The sequence below is a fragment of the Lissotriton vulgaris genome, chromosome 5 (genome assembly GCF_964263255.1).
Source record: "Lissotriton vulgaris chromosome 5, aLisVul1.2, whole genome shotgun sequence".
NCBI lineage: Eukaryota > Metazoa > Chordata > Amphibia > Caudata > Salamandridae > Lissotriton > Lissotriton vulgaris.
The window spans coordinates 514,111,441-514,125,736 of NC_141693.1; the positions used below are offsets into that span (position 1 = coordinate 514,111,441).

Genomic DNA, 14,296 nt, shown 5'->3' on the forward strand with positions numbered 1-14,296 from the left:
CTTTTTACTCCGACCCTTCTCCATTGAATAATATTGGGCACCCAACGCTGTTTGGCACCTATGCACCCGGCCGCCCTATTGCCCCTGGTGGTGTACTGTTGGTGCTGCCTTGGACCTTGCCCACCACTCACCTTAACTCCTGGAGAAAGGTCCTGAAAGTCATTGCCAAGAACCGATAAACAAACCACATAGGATTTTCCTCCTATAGGTTAACATTGCAGAACTCAGAAATTGCACCGAGTCGACTTTTTGAACTGAAATATATTCCTATTTAAAAACATACTTACAAGGATGATTTTCTTCTGATGCCTAATCATATACAAACATACTTGTTATTTTTAAAATTGGTAGGGATCTCCATCTTGATTTGTGTGTCTCGTTTATTTTTCACTGTGTGTATTTACAGATGTTTTGCACTCCTCTGTGTTAAGCCTAAGGCTGCTCGACCACACTACTCCCTAATAGAGCACCTTAAGATTACCATAGCAAATCCCCTGTCCACTCATGAGGGAACCCCTGGTCTCTTTAGATGATGTATCTCATTTTAATAGTTCATATAAAGAGCCAACTTCCAGCAGCGAAAGATCAACATGACCAATTTAGCAGATCACCAGAATGAGCCCAAGAACTATGGGCACTTAACAAGAAATGTGGGCTTACAAGGCAGGAGGAGGAAGCACAATGTAAAGATAACTGGGATTCCCAAAATTGCTGAGAGCTCATATATCATGGCTTTTCATGGAATCTTTCTCCCAATTCTATTGGCCAAAGCCCTCTTCCCTTCTTTGGAACTTCAAAGAGGCCATAGGATAAGAACCAGAATCCGCTCAAAATCAAGTATGCAAGAGCCATTCAGGCCTGTCTTCTTTGGCACCGTCAAGCAATAGAAAAGTATATAGGTTAACAAAGAAAAAACACATCTTTTGTCAATGAGAAGCACCATGGTTTTATTTTGGCAGATTTTTTCCCAAGATCCTGATCATTAGTCCCCAAATGTAGTATTGTGATATTAAATATGATCTTCTCGAACCTGCTACAATGTGAATCTCAGTAGAAACAAGGAATTCTGTGAGCCATAAGATCTTGAGGATTCCCTGAGCACCTTTGGGAGGGCCACCTTAGTAAACCTCGATCTGCAGCAATAGGGAAGCCGCAGCATAGGTTTTGGTGCTGAAAAGGGATCTGCAAGATATAGTTATCAAGCGATTTCCAGTCAATGAGTACCATTCTGACAAAGTTAAGTCCAGGTCCCCCAAATACAACTTTAAAATACCTCTAGCCATGTTTAGAAGGCTATTGGTCTGACATGAAATGACAGTATAAAAACTAGTATTGTGACTGTCGGACAGATGCATTCTGAAATCGTCCTGTATGATAGTAGCATCTTGATGCTCCATACACTGTGAAGTAGATGCCTGCTGTTCAATGAAACCTGATACTGACACTCCTCTGAGCAAGATAATGGCATGTAGTCATTAGAAATGTGGAAGACCTATAGGTGGGAATGATTACTGTGTTTATGAACGTTAGCCTTTTTCTGTCTTCGCCAAGCAGTCTATATATATGCATCACTTGGTTGCTTGCATACAATGATCAGGTATGGGCTCATGTAGGCCTCAACAGTGAGATACAGCTTTGATCACAGGCACAGTGAGCAAGGGGCCCACATACTTAGCCACTAGGGGTGTTACATCAAACACACAAACAGTGATGGGAGGAATGATTACAAATAGTATAACTACAGGCAATCACTCAGGCGTGAATTCCAATCCATAATTTTTCCCACACTGTGCCAGTCTAGACAGAAGCCTGCCTTACTCAAATCAGTAATGATTCTGCTCCTCATGGGAACAGTCCACTTAAAACTGTCAGGAGAGACACCCTCAAGAAGGGATCACAGGCAACTACAGATCGGTTATGTCCTATTTGGGCCTAGTTAGAGAGGTACAGCATGGATCCTAAGCCACAGTGAGCAAATGATCCATGCCTGGGCGCATGAAAGGATCACTTATACACTTCGGGCCTACTTCACAAATGTACTAACACTTTTGAGTAAGTGTACAATTTTTTCCAATTCACAAAGCATATTCACGAGTAATATCTTTACAACTGTCTATCTTTTTATGTGCGGAGTCTCTGCCACAAGTGCGAAGACTCCGCAGTTGTAAAGATACTACTTGTAAAAATCCCTTTGAGAATTGCAAAAAATCATAAACTTGCACCAAATTGCAAGCTTTCGTTTGTGAATCAGGCTCTTAAAGACTAAGGGCCTTATGTATCATCAACCTTATTTGCGATTCTCAAATAGCGAATTTTAAGAAATCGCTATTTGAGAATCGCAAATAAGTATGTATGTACAAAATTGCATTTTTTTGCAATTTCTTAAAATTCCTTAATTGTGATTTGCAAATTGCGAATCGCAATTAAGGAATAATTTCCCATTCATTGCTTTGGGCCAGGAGGCCCATAGGAATGAATGGGAAGGTATTCTCAATTTGCGATTCGCAATTTGAGAATCGCAAATTGAGAATAATTTCAAGGGTGCATGGGTGTCCAAGGGACACCCTGTTGCACCCCTGAAATATACATGGGTGCACATGTGGCACACATACATGCCCTAAGGGCATGTATGTGTGTCAAATGGCACTTTGAAAAATGCAAAAATTTGCATTTTTCAAAGAAATCGCAAATTACCACCAACCTGAAGTTGGTGTTAATTTGCGATCACTTAAGGCAAAATTGCACTTTTTTTGTGCTTCTTACATTGCATTTAAGAAATCGCAAAAATTGCGATTCCTTAAATGCAATCGCAAAATAAGGAATCGCAAATTTTGCGATTCCTTATTTTGCATGCAGATGTGTGATACATACCATTTAGCGAAAATGCGTTTGCAAACACCAAAATTCTGCGAATTTCGGCATTTGCGAACGCATTTGGGCTTGATACATATGGCCCTAAGTGTCAATTATAAAATTAGCAAGGGGACTCTCTGAAACCCACATGACCTGAGCTCAAACTGTTATATTAGATTAACAAGCTCATATCAGCACCAATGGAATACGATATGTGACCTTCTCTCCTACACCTAGCAGCTGTACTTTCCCCAATCAATGCCCACCTCACGAGGGCTGACTATTGACTGCATAGTCAATAGTCAATGTGCCTGCGACACTGGCCTCTGAAGCGCCCAGAAGCACAAACCTTAACGTAACCAATCTGCTGGTGATGAGTGCGTGGGTGGGTGACTGTCTTTCTTGAATCAGGGGGATCCATGTGAAGGTCTTGGGGAGTATGTGGAGTGTGTTGAAGTAGCTTGATGTGACGGCGTTGACCTGTCTGTTCATGGTGAGTGAGGAGTCGAGTATGATGCCCAGGTTCTTGGTGTGGTCTGAGGGGGTAGGTGGGCTCACGAGGGCAGTTGGCCACCAGGTGTTGTCCCATGCCAATAGGGTGGTTGAAAGGACTAGGACTTCTGTCTTCTGGGCATTGAGTTTCGGACAGCTGTTGGTCATGCAGTAGGCGACGTCTTGTATTCTTTTCTGGAAGTTGAGTTTGGCAGTGGTGGGGTCTCGGGTGAGGATGAGCTGGGTGTCGGCGTAGAATACGATGTTGAGGCCGTATTGTCGGGCGATGACTAGAAGGGGGACTATGTAGATTTTGAAGAGGGTCGAGCTCAGTGATGACCCCTGTGGGACTCCGCAGGTGATTGTCGTAGGATCGGAGAGGAAGGGTGGTAGTCTGATTCTCTGGCTTCTTTCGGTGAGGAACAATGGGATCCAGTCCAGGGCTGTTCCTTGAATGCCGGAGTCGTGCAGTCTGGTAACTAATGTGTGGTGGGAGACGGTGTCGAAGGCCACTGATAGGTCGAGTAGGATGAGGGCTGCGGAGTGGCCTTGGTATTTCTATCCCACTTTAAAACACACTTCCCTTTTGATAGGAGCTGATATAATTAAAACCCTTCTTTCCTAACACTTGGACATTTGTGTAATATCGGAAAAAGTGAAAGTATTGTAGGATTTCACTGCTTTATCTTAGGAAAAGTCCAATAAAGATATACGATACAAAATTAGCAAAGAAGTCAGAAGATTAAGTTTGCATTTTGAAAGGATGATTTGAAAGGCAAATAAAAATATTGCATAATAATTAATGATGAAACAGACCTATATTTTCGTTACGACTGTAGAAAAGCCTATTTGCACCACGTTTTTACTCTTTGAACGAAAAAAAAACCCTGTAAATCTAGTACAGCAAACATAACAGCAAAGTAAAACAAATGAAGGCACAGAGGTGATAAGTGAATCACACCGTCTTTGTGACAGAAGTCATCCAAAACCAAGCACTTCCAAACAAAATAGCCATAAAGTAGCACTTTAAATAATTTGTTTCTGCAAAGTAAGTACGTGAAAAAGTGCTCACTAGATCTAACCTAACAACAAAACCTACTGGGGAAATAAATAAGACTATGTACCCATTCACGAAATGCCAAGGCTTTGATGGACAGCCAATCCAAGCAATGGAAAACGATGTAAAACACACGAAAGCCAGTGGCTTAAGAAGGGAACCCAATACTGCTCTGAAATTGCCACTGCATATTTTTGACGAACTGAAAGCAGGAAGTCCCCCATGGCTAAAACTGCCTGTATTCACATCTACAAACCTCATACCTGCCAACTCAAACTGTGCCAACTTGTGACACACCATCTCATGGTCTCCCAGTAAGGAGCCGATATCACACTGTGACAGTGAAATGAGCTGAAAACCACTGTAAATAGTGGTTTTCCCGCTTGTTTTCTAAGGCTTTGAACTGCGTATGTCCATTAAGGGGTGTGAAAATACTCTAGGACATCAGCACCAGCCTCAGCAAGCTTTTTTGGGGGGAGGAGGGGTGGGTTGGTGTTCAAAAGTGCCTCTTCGGTACTTCTTCGCACTAGGCCTCGCCCCCTGCAAGGACTGACCCCCTCACACTGTAAGATTTTTGTTCAGGTTGGCAGGTATGATACATTGCTTCTTAAGGTCTAGCTAGAGACAGCTTCCTGCCTACCAGAGCTCATCTCGTCACAATACACAGAAAGTGGCTTTGTGTCAGTCCCACTTTGCCCTTGGAGTGTAGAGAAATTACACAGGCATTTTGGAGTGAGGACTGGACATAACAAACATTTGCAATGCAATAGGTCTTGCATTTACATGAGTTTGAGCTATTAGCATTGTAAATGACAATGCCTTTTATTTGCTTCGGTTTTTAAAACATAAATAAAAGGCTTGTTTGTAAAAGCGCACAATACCATGCTTTCACTTTGAAATGCCAGAAACCGGTCCCCGGTAGCTTGTCTCCTTTCTGGTAAAGAATTGGCTTGGTAGTTTAGTCTGCCCTGTTCCCATGATGCACTGGGCCAGGGACAGACTGATTTGCATATAGCCAGGTTCTGAGCTGGGATGGGGCAGTGAGATAAATAACGGTGATGGATCAAGCCCTGATCTTTGGACTGGGTAAGAGTGGTCTGCTCAATTCAGACACTCTGTTCATCACCACCCCCTTTTGTGAATCGATTTTGGCCACTATAGGTGTGGCAGGGTATACTCAGACATGAGTCCCTTTCTCACTGCTCCATCAGGATTCAAGCAAGCCGGGCCGAAGACGGCTGAAATGCCAGAAACCGGTCCCGGTAGCTTGTCTCCTTTCTGGTAAAGAATTGGCTTGGTAGTTTAGTCTGCCCTGTTCCCATGATGCACTGGGCCAGGGACAGACTGATTTGCATATAGCCAGGTTCTGAGCTGGGATGGGGCAGTGAGATAAATAACGGTGATGGATCAAGCCCTGATCTTTGGACTGGGTAAGAGTGGTCTGCTCAATTCAGACACTCTGTTCATCACCACCCCCTTTTGTGAATCGATTTTGGCCACTATAGGTGTGGCAGGGTATACTCAGACATGAGTCCCTTTCTCACTGCTCCATCAGGATTCAAGCAAGCCGGGCCGAAGACGGCTGAAATGCCAGAAACCGGTCCCCGGTAGCTTGTCTCCTTTCTGGTAAAGAATTGGCTTGGTAGTTTAGTCTGCCCTGTTCCCATGATGCACTGGGCCAGGGACAGACTGATTTGCATATAGCCAGGTTCTGAGCTGGGATGGGGCAGTGAGATAAATAACGGTGATGGATCAAGCCCTGATCTTTGGACTGGGTAAGAGTGGTCTGCTCAATTCAGACACTCTGTTCATCACCACCCCCTTTTGTGAATCGATTTTGGCCACTATAGGTGTGGCAGGGTATACTCAGACATGAGTCCCTTTCTCACTGCTCCATCAGGATTCAAGCAAGCCGGGCCGAAGACGGCTGAAATGCCAGAAACCGGTCCCCGGTAGCTTGTCTCCTTTCTGGTAAAGAATTGGCTTGGTAGTTTAGTCTGCCCTGTTCCCATGATGCACTGGGCCAGGGACAGACTGATTTGCATATAGCCAGGATCTGAGCTGGGATGGGGCAGTGAGATAAATAACGGTGATGGATCAAGCCCTGATCTTTGGACTGGGTAAGAGTGGTCTGCTCAATTCAGACACTCTGTTCATCACCACCCCCTTTTGTGAATCGATTCACTTTAGTGGCAGCTACACCCCTTCTTTAGTATAGGCAATAGGTTGTGGTTCAACGAGGAGCACTCTCCTGAACGGTCAAAGATACCCCAGCCGTGACTTGGTTGAGAATATTGATATTATGAATTAACTGCCGGAATATAGGTGTGGTAAGAATTTATTGGTCATCTCAACATTGGAACTCATGCTAATCATGACTTATTAGCCCTGATGAAGTCTGTGGGATACTGCCCAAAGACGAAACACGTGCTGGCTACAATCTTTGATCAAATTTACTGTAACAACACTGACCTGGACTTCTAACATTGGAATAAAGAAAAGAAGTAATTACAACTACAAATTGGTGGACTTTGAATTGAATTGAATACGCTCTTCTATAGCGCATGGCTACCCTGAGGCATCCCAGCGCTGTAAGACCCGAGGACAGGAGAAGACAATCAGTGGAACAAAAATGTCTTCAATCGCTTCCTGAATGCAAGATGATTAGTTTCCAGCCTTACTTTTGGATTGGACATTTGCTCAGGATAAAATCTTGCTTGTACTATTATTTGGGGAATTCTTCTCCAAACTTGGGGATGCCTGGTTGCCGTTACCTATTTATCCTTGGGGCAATTCTGAGCATATAACTTTGTATTGACTCAGCGCAAAATTGGCCCTGCCACCTTTTATCTTGTTGCAATGAACCTAGTCATCCACAAAAGAAGTGTTCTCTGAAACCCGATTTCCACACACCATCGCTCGTGACCTACGTCGTTTAATGAGTAAAACTGTATGCATGAGCAAATTCAGTTGCCATTTCAATATAAACGTATTTACTGTAAATGACAGTGTATCACCACACCACTGTTTCATAATATTTTTCTGCCTATGAGCTCCCAAATGGACCACCAGCTACTACTTACACCCTTACCTCTCTCCTGCTGAATACATTTGCTATACTTTTCCTTCAAATGAAGCTTGTATGTCTCAGTCTCTATGACTTCTGCTGTGTAATGGTAATTGCTCTCAATCACTCTGAAATTGTTCCAGTATGACTCAACCAGTGCTGCATGTGGATACCTGGGGAGCGTGAGCATATTGTTTGACTAAGTAACAATAGTTTGGCACAAGTACGTCAATCCCTTCACCAGAACACGTTAAACATGCATGCCCCACTGCCCTAGACAGGAAGCTGAATCAGCAATAGCCAGTTCAACGAAGAAGGAGGTCAACCCCTTCTGCTACAGCTGGTAGAAAAGACATGCACGGTTCTTTTGGTTATCTTCATGCCGTGTTTCCTGGCATAGCCTATGGAGAAGAGTTCAGGTCACAGCCAGGCTAGAGTATAGACGGTTTGGGCCTCCATCTGAACCAACCAGTACCCTACCCCAGGCAGCCGCAAACCCTGCCCATCCAGAGAAGAAGTCTCTCAGGAGAGGACTGTGCTTACATGTGATAAAAGCTGCCTGACACCCACTGGTAATCGCACCCCAAAGAGTGGGCGATGGCATTAGAAATCCTCATTTTAAGCATGTGATACTCCTTCACCCACGATGCATTTGTTTCAACGTTATTTTTGGAGGACGGGATGGGGGAGATCTATAGTAGTGATTTATGCATATAACTTACCGGTTGGCACGGAATTTGCTGAAAACAGCCAAGTTATTAATTTAACCCAGTGGTCAAAAGTTATCATGGAGACGAATGTTTGAACATGGGGTTTACAGCTAATAAGTTTTGCAGGTTAAGTGTTATGTTTTATGTATTAGTGCTGGAAAATAATTAGCTGCTGCTCTTGTCAGAATGGAAATGGATAAACAGAGCTCTTTATTTATTTTGGTTACAATTGCTGCACTCGCGCCTTAACTGTAAATATCTTAAGCTAAAGTGCAGTGACACGATTGGTTCAAAAGTAAAGAAATTGAAAAATATTTTTTTTCTATTTCTTTACTTTTAAAGCAGTTGCAGCACCAGCGCTTTAGCTTAAGATGTTTACAGTTGAAGTGCGAGTGCAGCGATTTTAACTAAAGTAAATAAAGATGAAAAAAATATTTGCAGCGTGCATGGCACACTGAATGTAAGCAAAGCACATTGTGCCTACAACAAGAGAAACTCAATAAAGAAAAAAGTGCTTACAGACCTAGGAACACGTACCGTGTAACAACCGAAGTAAAGGGGCCAGTCACCATACCAGGTTACAGATGAAGACATGGTGGTACTAAGGAGGGACTAAAAAGCCTGTTTACGACTCAGAAGCCAGCATTTACGAAGGGCAATGACACAAGCCAATGACAAACATGGGCGGAGAGTGGGTGGGCTTTTATTCAATACTCCACTACAACAAGTCTCACAGAGCAGTGCAGGCACGCTGATTCTAGGCTCGACCTAAAAAACAGTGGGTGTCCATGTAAAAATAAGTGTATTTCAGGTATGCAGCTAAAGACCCCTCCCCGTTGGGCATCTCCTTCCATTGTTAAAGAAACCATCGGCAGATCCTCTTATAACTATTTCCCTGCTACCAGCATTGGCCAAAGTCTGTGGGAAGGTGGCTTTTCGTCAACTGAATGCATTTGTAGAAACCTTGGGGGTTCTCCACCCAGCTCAGTCAGGCTTCAGATCATCTTATAGTAATGGAGACTGCTCTGGTAGAGGTGACAGAGGCTATTAGGGAATGTCTGGATAAGGGCGGCAGAGCGGCTCTGATTTTATTGGACCTCTCTGCCGCCTTCAACACGGTACCTCACCAGCTTCTCCTGGCGCGCCTATCATCCATCGGCCTCTCCGGTTCTGTGTGGTCGTGGCTGGAATCTTTTCTGAATTCCCGTTCTCAGCAAGTCTGGATGCCCCCTTATTCTTCTTCGGCCAGAGAGGTTCAGACGGGTGTCCCTCAGGGCTCGACTCTGAGCCCGTTACTATTTAACATCTACATGACCCCACTGATCTTCCTGGCCGAAGAATTGGGCGCCAAGATTATGGCCTACGCCGATGACACCCAGATTTTGTTTACCTATGACGACTCGGATGTCTGTACAGAGGCGGCGCAAAGATGCTTAGCCGCCGTGTTCACATGGCTTGCTCAGGCTAAACTAAAATGCAATAAGGGGAAATCAGAAATCATATTATATGGGCAATTTCCCTCTCATTTTACAGAAGCTTTGTGGCCCCCTGATTTTCCCCGTCCTCTATCCGAGGGTGGCCCAGCCAAGAATCTAGGCATTTGGTTTGGAGCAGACCTTAGGTTTACAGAGCACATTAAAAGACTCACGGGCGTCTGCTACGGGACTCTCAATTTTTTAGGCAGATTCTTTCCCTTGCTCCCTCAGCCGGCCAAGGAGATGGTCGCTCGGGCACTCATCTTATCCCGCCTGGACTATGCCAATACGCTTTTTCTTGGCATCCCGGCATACCTGGTCAATAAACTTCAACTTATTCAGAATGCTGCGGCGAGACTCCTTCTTGGCATCTCTAAAAGAACCAGCATAAGATCACAAATGTGCACTCTACACTGGCTGCCGGTGATCCAGAGGGTACAGTTTAAGGCTCTTGTCTTAGCACACAGAGCCTTGCACGACTCTGGTCCCTCCTATATCAGGAAGAGAGTGGCCTTCTACATTCCTCGACGATCACTAAGGTCGGCGGCCCAGCGACTGATGGTAATCCCTCATTTTCGTCGAGCCAGGATGGGTGGCCAGTTTCTTTCGGGTAAAGCAGCCATTCTCTGGAATGCCCTCCCTACAGCGCTGCGCCACATTCAGGACTTAAGATGCTTCAAGAAGCTCCTCAAAACTCACCTTTTTAAGCAGGCCTACTAATTCATTTTCTCTTGCCATCTGTTTACTAGCGCACAGCGCCAGGATACTCAAGAGTAGTTGTGGGCGCTACAAATTCCAATATAACATAACATAACTGTACGCCGCCGCTTGGATAACTGTTTGTCTTCATTCACTGCCAGAAGACTCCTTTTTCACCCAGGCTTCTCTGACCGGACCTGCATTTTTACTGCCATCTAGATCTGAGAGTGGTGTTGTGGAGCAGGTGGTTGCTTAGATGGAGTGGATCATGCCCCAATGCCATGGTTCTGTAAGTGTACTGGTGCACAGGAATCCACTTCCGTGCACAGTGAGGGATAGTGCCGTTGAGTGCTTCCTTTAGCTCGCCTCTTTATCCAGGTTCTTGCCGCTTCACTTCCCCATCACAGGCCCACCTATTTGACATCAACTCCCCAGCTCCAGGAGCCAACACTTTCCTCTGGCCAAGGGGACCCGGGCTGCAGTACAAGTCCTATAGGCACTGCTAAGGGGCTAACTCCAGCAACAAACTCACACAGCTTCTTAGTCTCTCCACTCAGACCCACCGCTCACCTTCCTGATCCCTTTTCTCCCAAATCTTCAGACAATTCATTCAGCAGAAAGGACATAGCGCTTTCTCTGTGAAAAGCTCCTGGGATTGAAGTACCATAAAAAGCAAAGGGAAGCCCTCCTGTCCTCAACAGCGATCAAAGCCAACTTCACCAATTCATTTCAGAAATTCCTGCATCAGTGCACCATTTCCATTATCCTTGACATATCTGTACTTCTCTCCACTTGCTTCTTTTGGTCTATTTCGTCTACCTATTTTTTGTTTTACTTTCCTCCAGTGGCTATCTTTTCTCGTTTCTTTTGTCTTTTTCTTATGTTACCTTCCTCTCTCATATCCTTCCTCCTATATCATTATCGCTCGGGTTTAGTGAAATTGCAGTTTTCTGCTTGAACAGTTCACTAGTTGTTGCTACATAAATGGTTAGTACTGAAGCAGCATAATGGTGAATGGCTTCACATTAGCACGAAAAAGTAAGTTTTTTTGAAATAAAATAAACTACTTTCCATGCTAAACACACTGCCAAGATTTTCTTAATCAGCTTAAGAGTCTTAACACAATAATAATAAAACATGTTCACTTCACATTAGTCCCTACAGTAGACTGCTCTCCGAATTTGGGCTGCAAGATGGCTATTAAGTAGTGGAAAGTGGTTAATTATGTGCATTAATAAACCGCACGGCGCAGATTTAAAGAAAAACCAACAAGATACTCTTGTTTAAAAAAATAGACCCCCGTATATACCAACAAAGCCACCATTTTTACTGATAAACCTGCACTCTTTCACTCAATATGAATCTCTAGAAAGAGCGGTAATGCTGTTATCATGCAAAGGCACAACACAGACAACAATTTCCTTGTAGAAGAACTTTAACGAGGCAGAGATGAAACCCCACACCAGCTTCGCCAGAAACGGCTGGACACCAACTGACAAACCGTCACCCCAAGAACCATGACATCACGATGGAACCCACATACATCACAAAGGAGAGCAGCCTAGCTGGAACAGCCTAAGCACAACACAACAAATTCTTGCTCCAGCAGAGTGTTAAAGGAGCTGTACAGCAAATGATGTCACACTATACCTCAAAACCCCTGCATACGTCATCAAAGAAAGGAACATTCTATAATGCCTATTGTTGGTAATTTTTAGAAATGGAAGACTGTTCTTTCCTCTTCCCTGGAAAGTGAGGTTTTGATCAACAGGTCTTTGTTGGAGTGTGTCAACTGAATGCCAACAAACTGCTTGGACTGTTCTGCTCTGTCTCCCTCTTGTACGAGTTACCCAAGAAGCTGAAGGATTATCTGAACCTAAATACAGTAACAGATGGGGACAAGCAAGACAGGGAATCGCAACACTATCCAAAGAACATACAGCAGAAATGCCCATTGCATGCTAATAACATTAAGGAGTGGCAAAGAGACCTGGGTGATGAGCGGACTGTTGGGCAATGGGCAATGGATAGATTCTGAACATTAACTATGCAAAGTTCCATAAATGCCCATTTCAAATTCATCTGTTTTATGTATTCTTACAGGATAGACTGCACCATAAAACCTCTGAAAACGGATCTGGTAAAATCACAGGAGGCCTATGCTGCCACTCCTACAAGGGCCATAATACACCTACACTTGCTTTGTTCAAGTGTGGCTGACCTACTGGGGAGTGCCTGACTTACTGCACAACTCCAACTGCAAGACAGTGTGCAGTTATGGATGTTGGACATGACCGCATAAAATAAGTAAAGCAAGCAGGTGAAGAAATCTGTTCACATAACTTTCTAGTTGGGCAAGAGGCAACAGGCAAAGGTGTATATGGTGAAGGACATGCCAAACCATCTACATTAGCTAAGTGATTCGATGGGAAAATGTGGTAATTGGATGTGTGATGTTTAAGTCTTAGCAGTGCACAGGATCTGAATAGAATAATATGTGACCTTATCAATTTGGGGAGACAGAGAGAATGAAAGAAAGGGAGGCAGATGTTTGACCAGCTAAAGTGGTTTATCTCATTATGAGAAATTTGAACATGGAATTATGAAACACAATGATGACCAACAGATTGTGTGGCCTAATCTGCCCAATCTACTGAAGAAATGGAGTATATATATGTTTTGTATATTTTTGGTGTATCACTGAGTTTTGCATTTCACTCATAAAATATAAATAAAAGCTCAAAAATTAATTACATTTGCCTTTTGCAACATTTGTCAAAAGGGATTTATTTTTTTTAAAAATGTCTATTTACTGGTGCCAAGCGTGTTTGGTTACCTGCTTTACCAATAAACAAATACTGTATTGAATTCCGTTACAACATATATTTTTAGAACATTCGAAAATAAAAGAAACTTGTGATTACCTTCACATAAAGTATTTTTCTGCCTTGTACAATGTTCCAAGATTTTCCCATTTTCACACCTTGAAAAAAAGTTAGAAATCAATACACTGGAAACTGCAAACAAAACTGAATTAAAGGGGTAAATATTGAGAATTTTAAAATGTGAAAACAACTTTCAACAAAACATCAGCATCAGAGGGTACTAAAGAACTGGAAGCCCTTTAAGACTGCTATTTCACTGCCTACTCTCGTCGCCTGGACAACAATAAGTGATCTTTGAGTTACATTTGTAACGTTCAATATGGCATACATTTCATCTCGGCGCTTCTTACTCCTCCTCTTGGACGACACTCCACCTCCTCTTGTACTGTCAAATGCCCTCGTTACAATTAGTTTCTTAATTCAGATGAGTCTGGTTAAGGCAATTACCCGACCAATTACAGTAATTAGTGCCACAGGAAAACCACAGACCCGTTTACCTTCCCCTGGAAATTTCAGCTGCCGAAACAGGCAAATTCACTGAGCAAAAGTATGGGCAACAAGCACTGGCAAAGTGGCCTATGCAAGAGCTACCGGCGTAGCCAATGTATTTTAGCCATGTTGAACAGCAGTGTGGCTGTGTAGCATCATTAAAGATTAAGTTACGAAAAAAATGCCCAACCACGCTGCTGTACAACAACATTTTGACAAACCCAGCGGCACTCGTATAGGCAAGACTCATTGGCTTGGACGATTCTTGTTCACTGTGTGTTTTTACCCATATTATTCGTTTGTATAGCTAATGCCCTCGAAATAACTGCGACCACGGCGACGTGTGCTTCACAGTGCATTTTGAATCACAAAGTACTTTTTATAAAAATTGCATATATGGCCAGTGATGAGGTTAAAGGTTTTGATTTTAGTTATTATTTTTAAAAACAGCATGCATCAACAGTACTACTGCTGTGTAAAGAACCATCCATGTGCTATCAAAACTAATCATAACCCATAAGCCTTGAGCTGGTGGGGTCCCTTACACTACACAATTGCAATCACTCCTC

General features: G+C 43.4%; 1 protein-coding gene across 1 annotated transcript in view; it reads right to left on the reverse strand.

Moving 5' to 3' along the window:
* FAS (Fas cell surface death receptor) overlaps positions 1 to 14,296 on the reverse strand; it is a 258,748-nt gene that overhangs the window by 101,939 nt on the left and 142,513 nt on the right. The window contains exon 5 of the mRNA XM_086921941.1: positions 13,278 to 13,336. Coding sequence (XP_086778067.1) covers positions 13,278 to 13,336 — 59 coding nt within the window. The remainder of the gene's footprint in view (positions 1 to 13,277; positions 13,337 to 14,296) is intronic.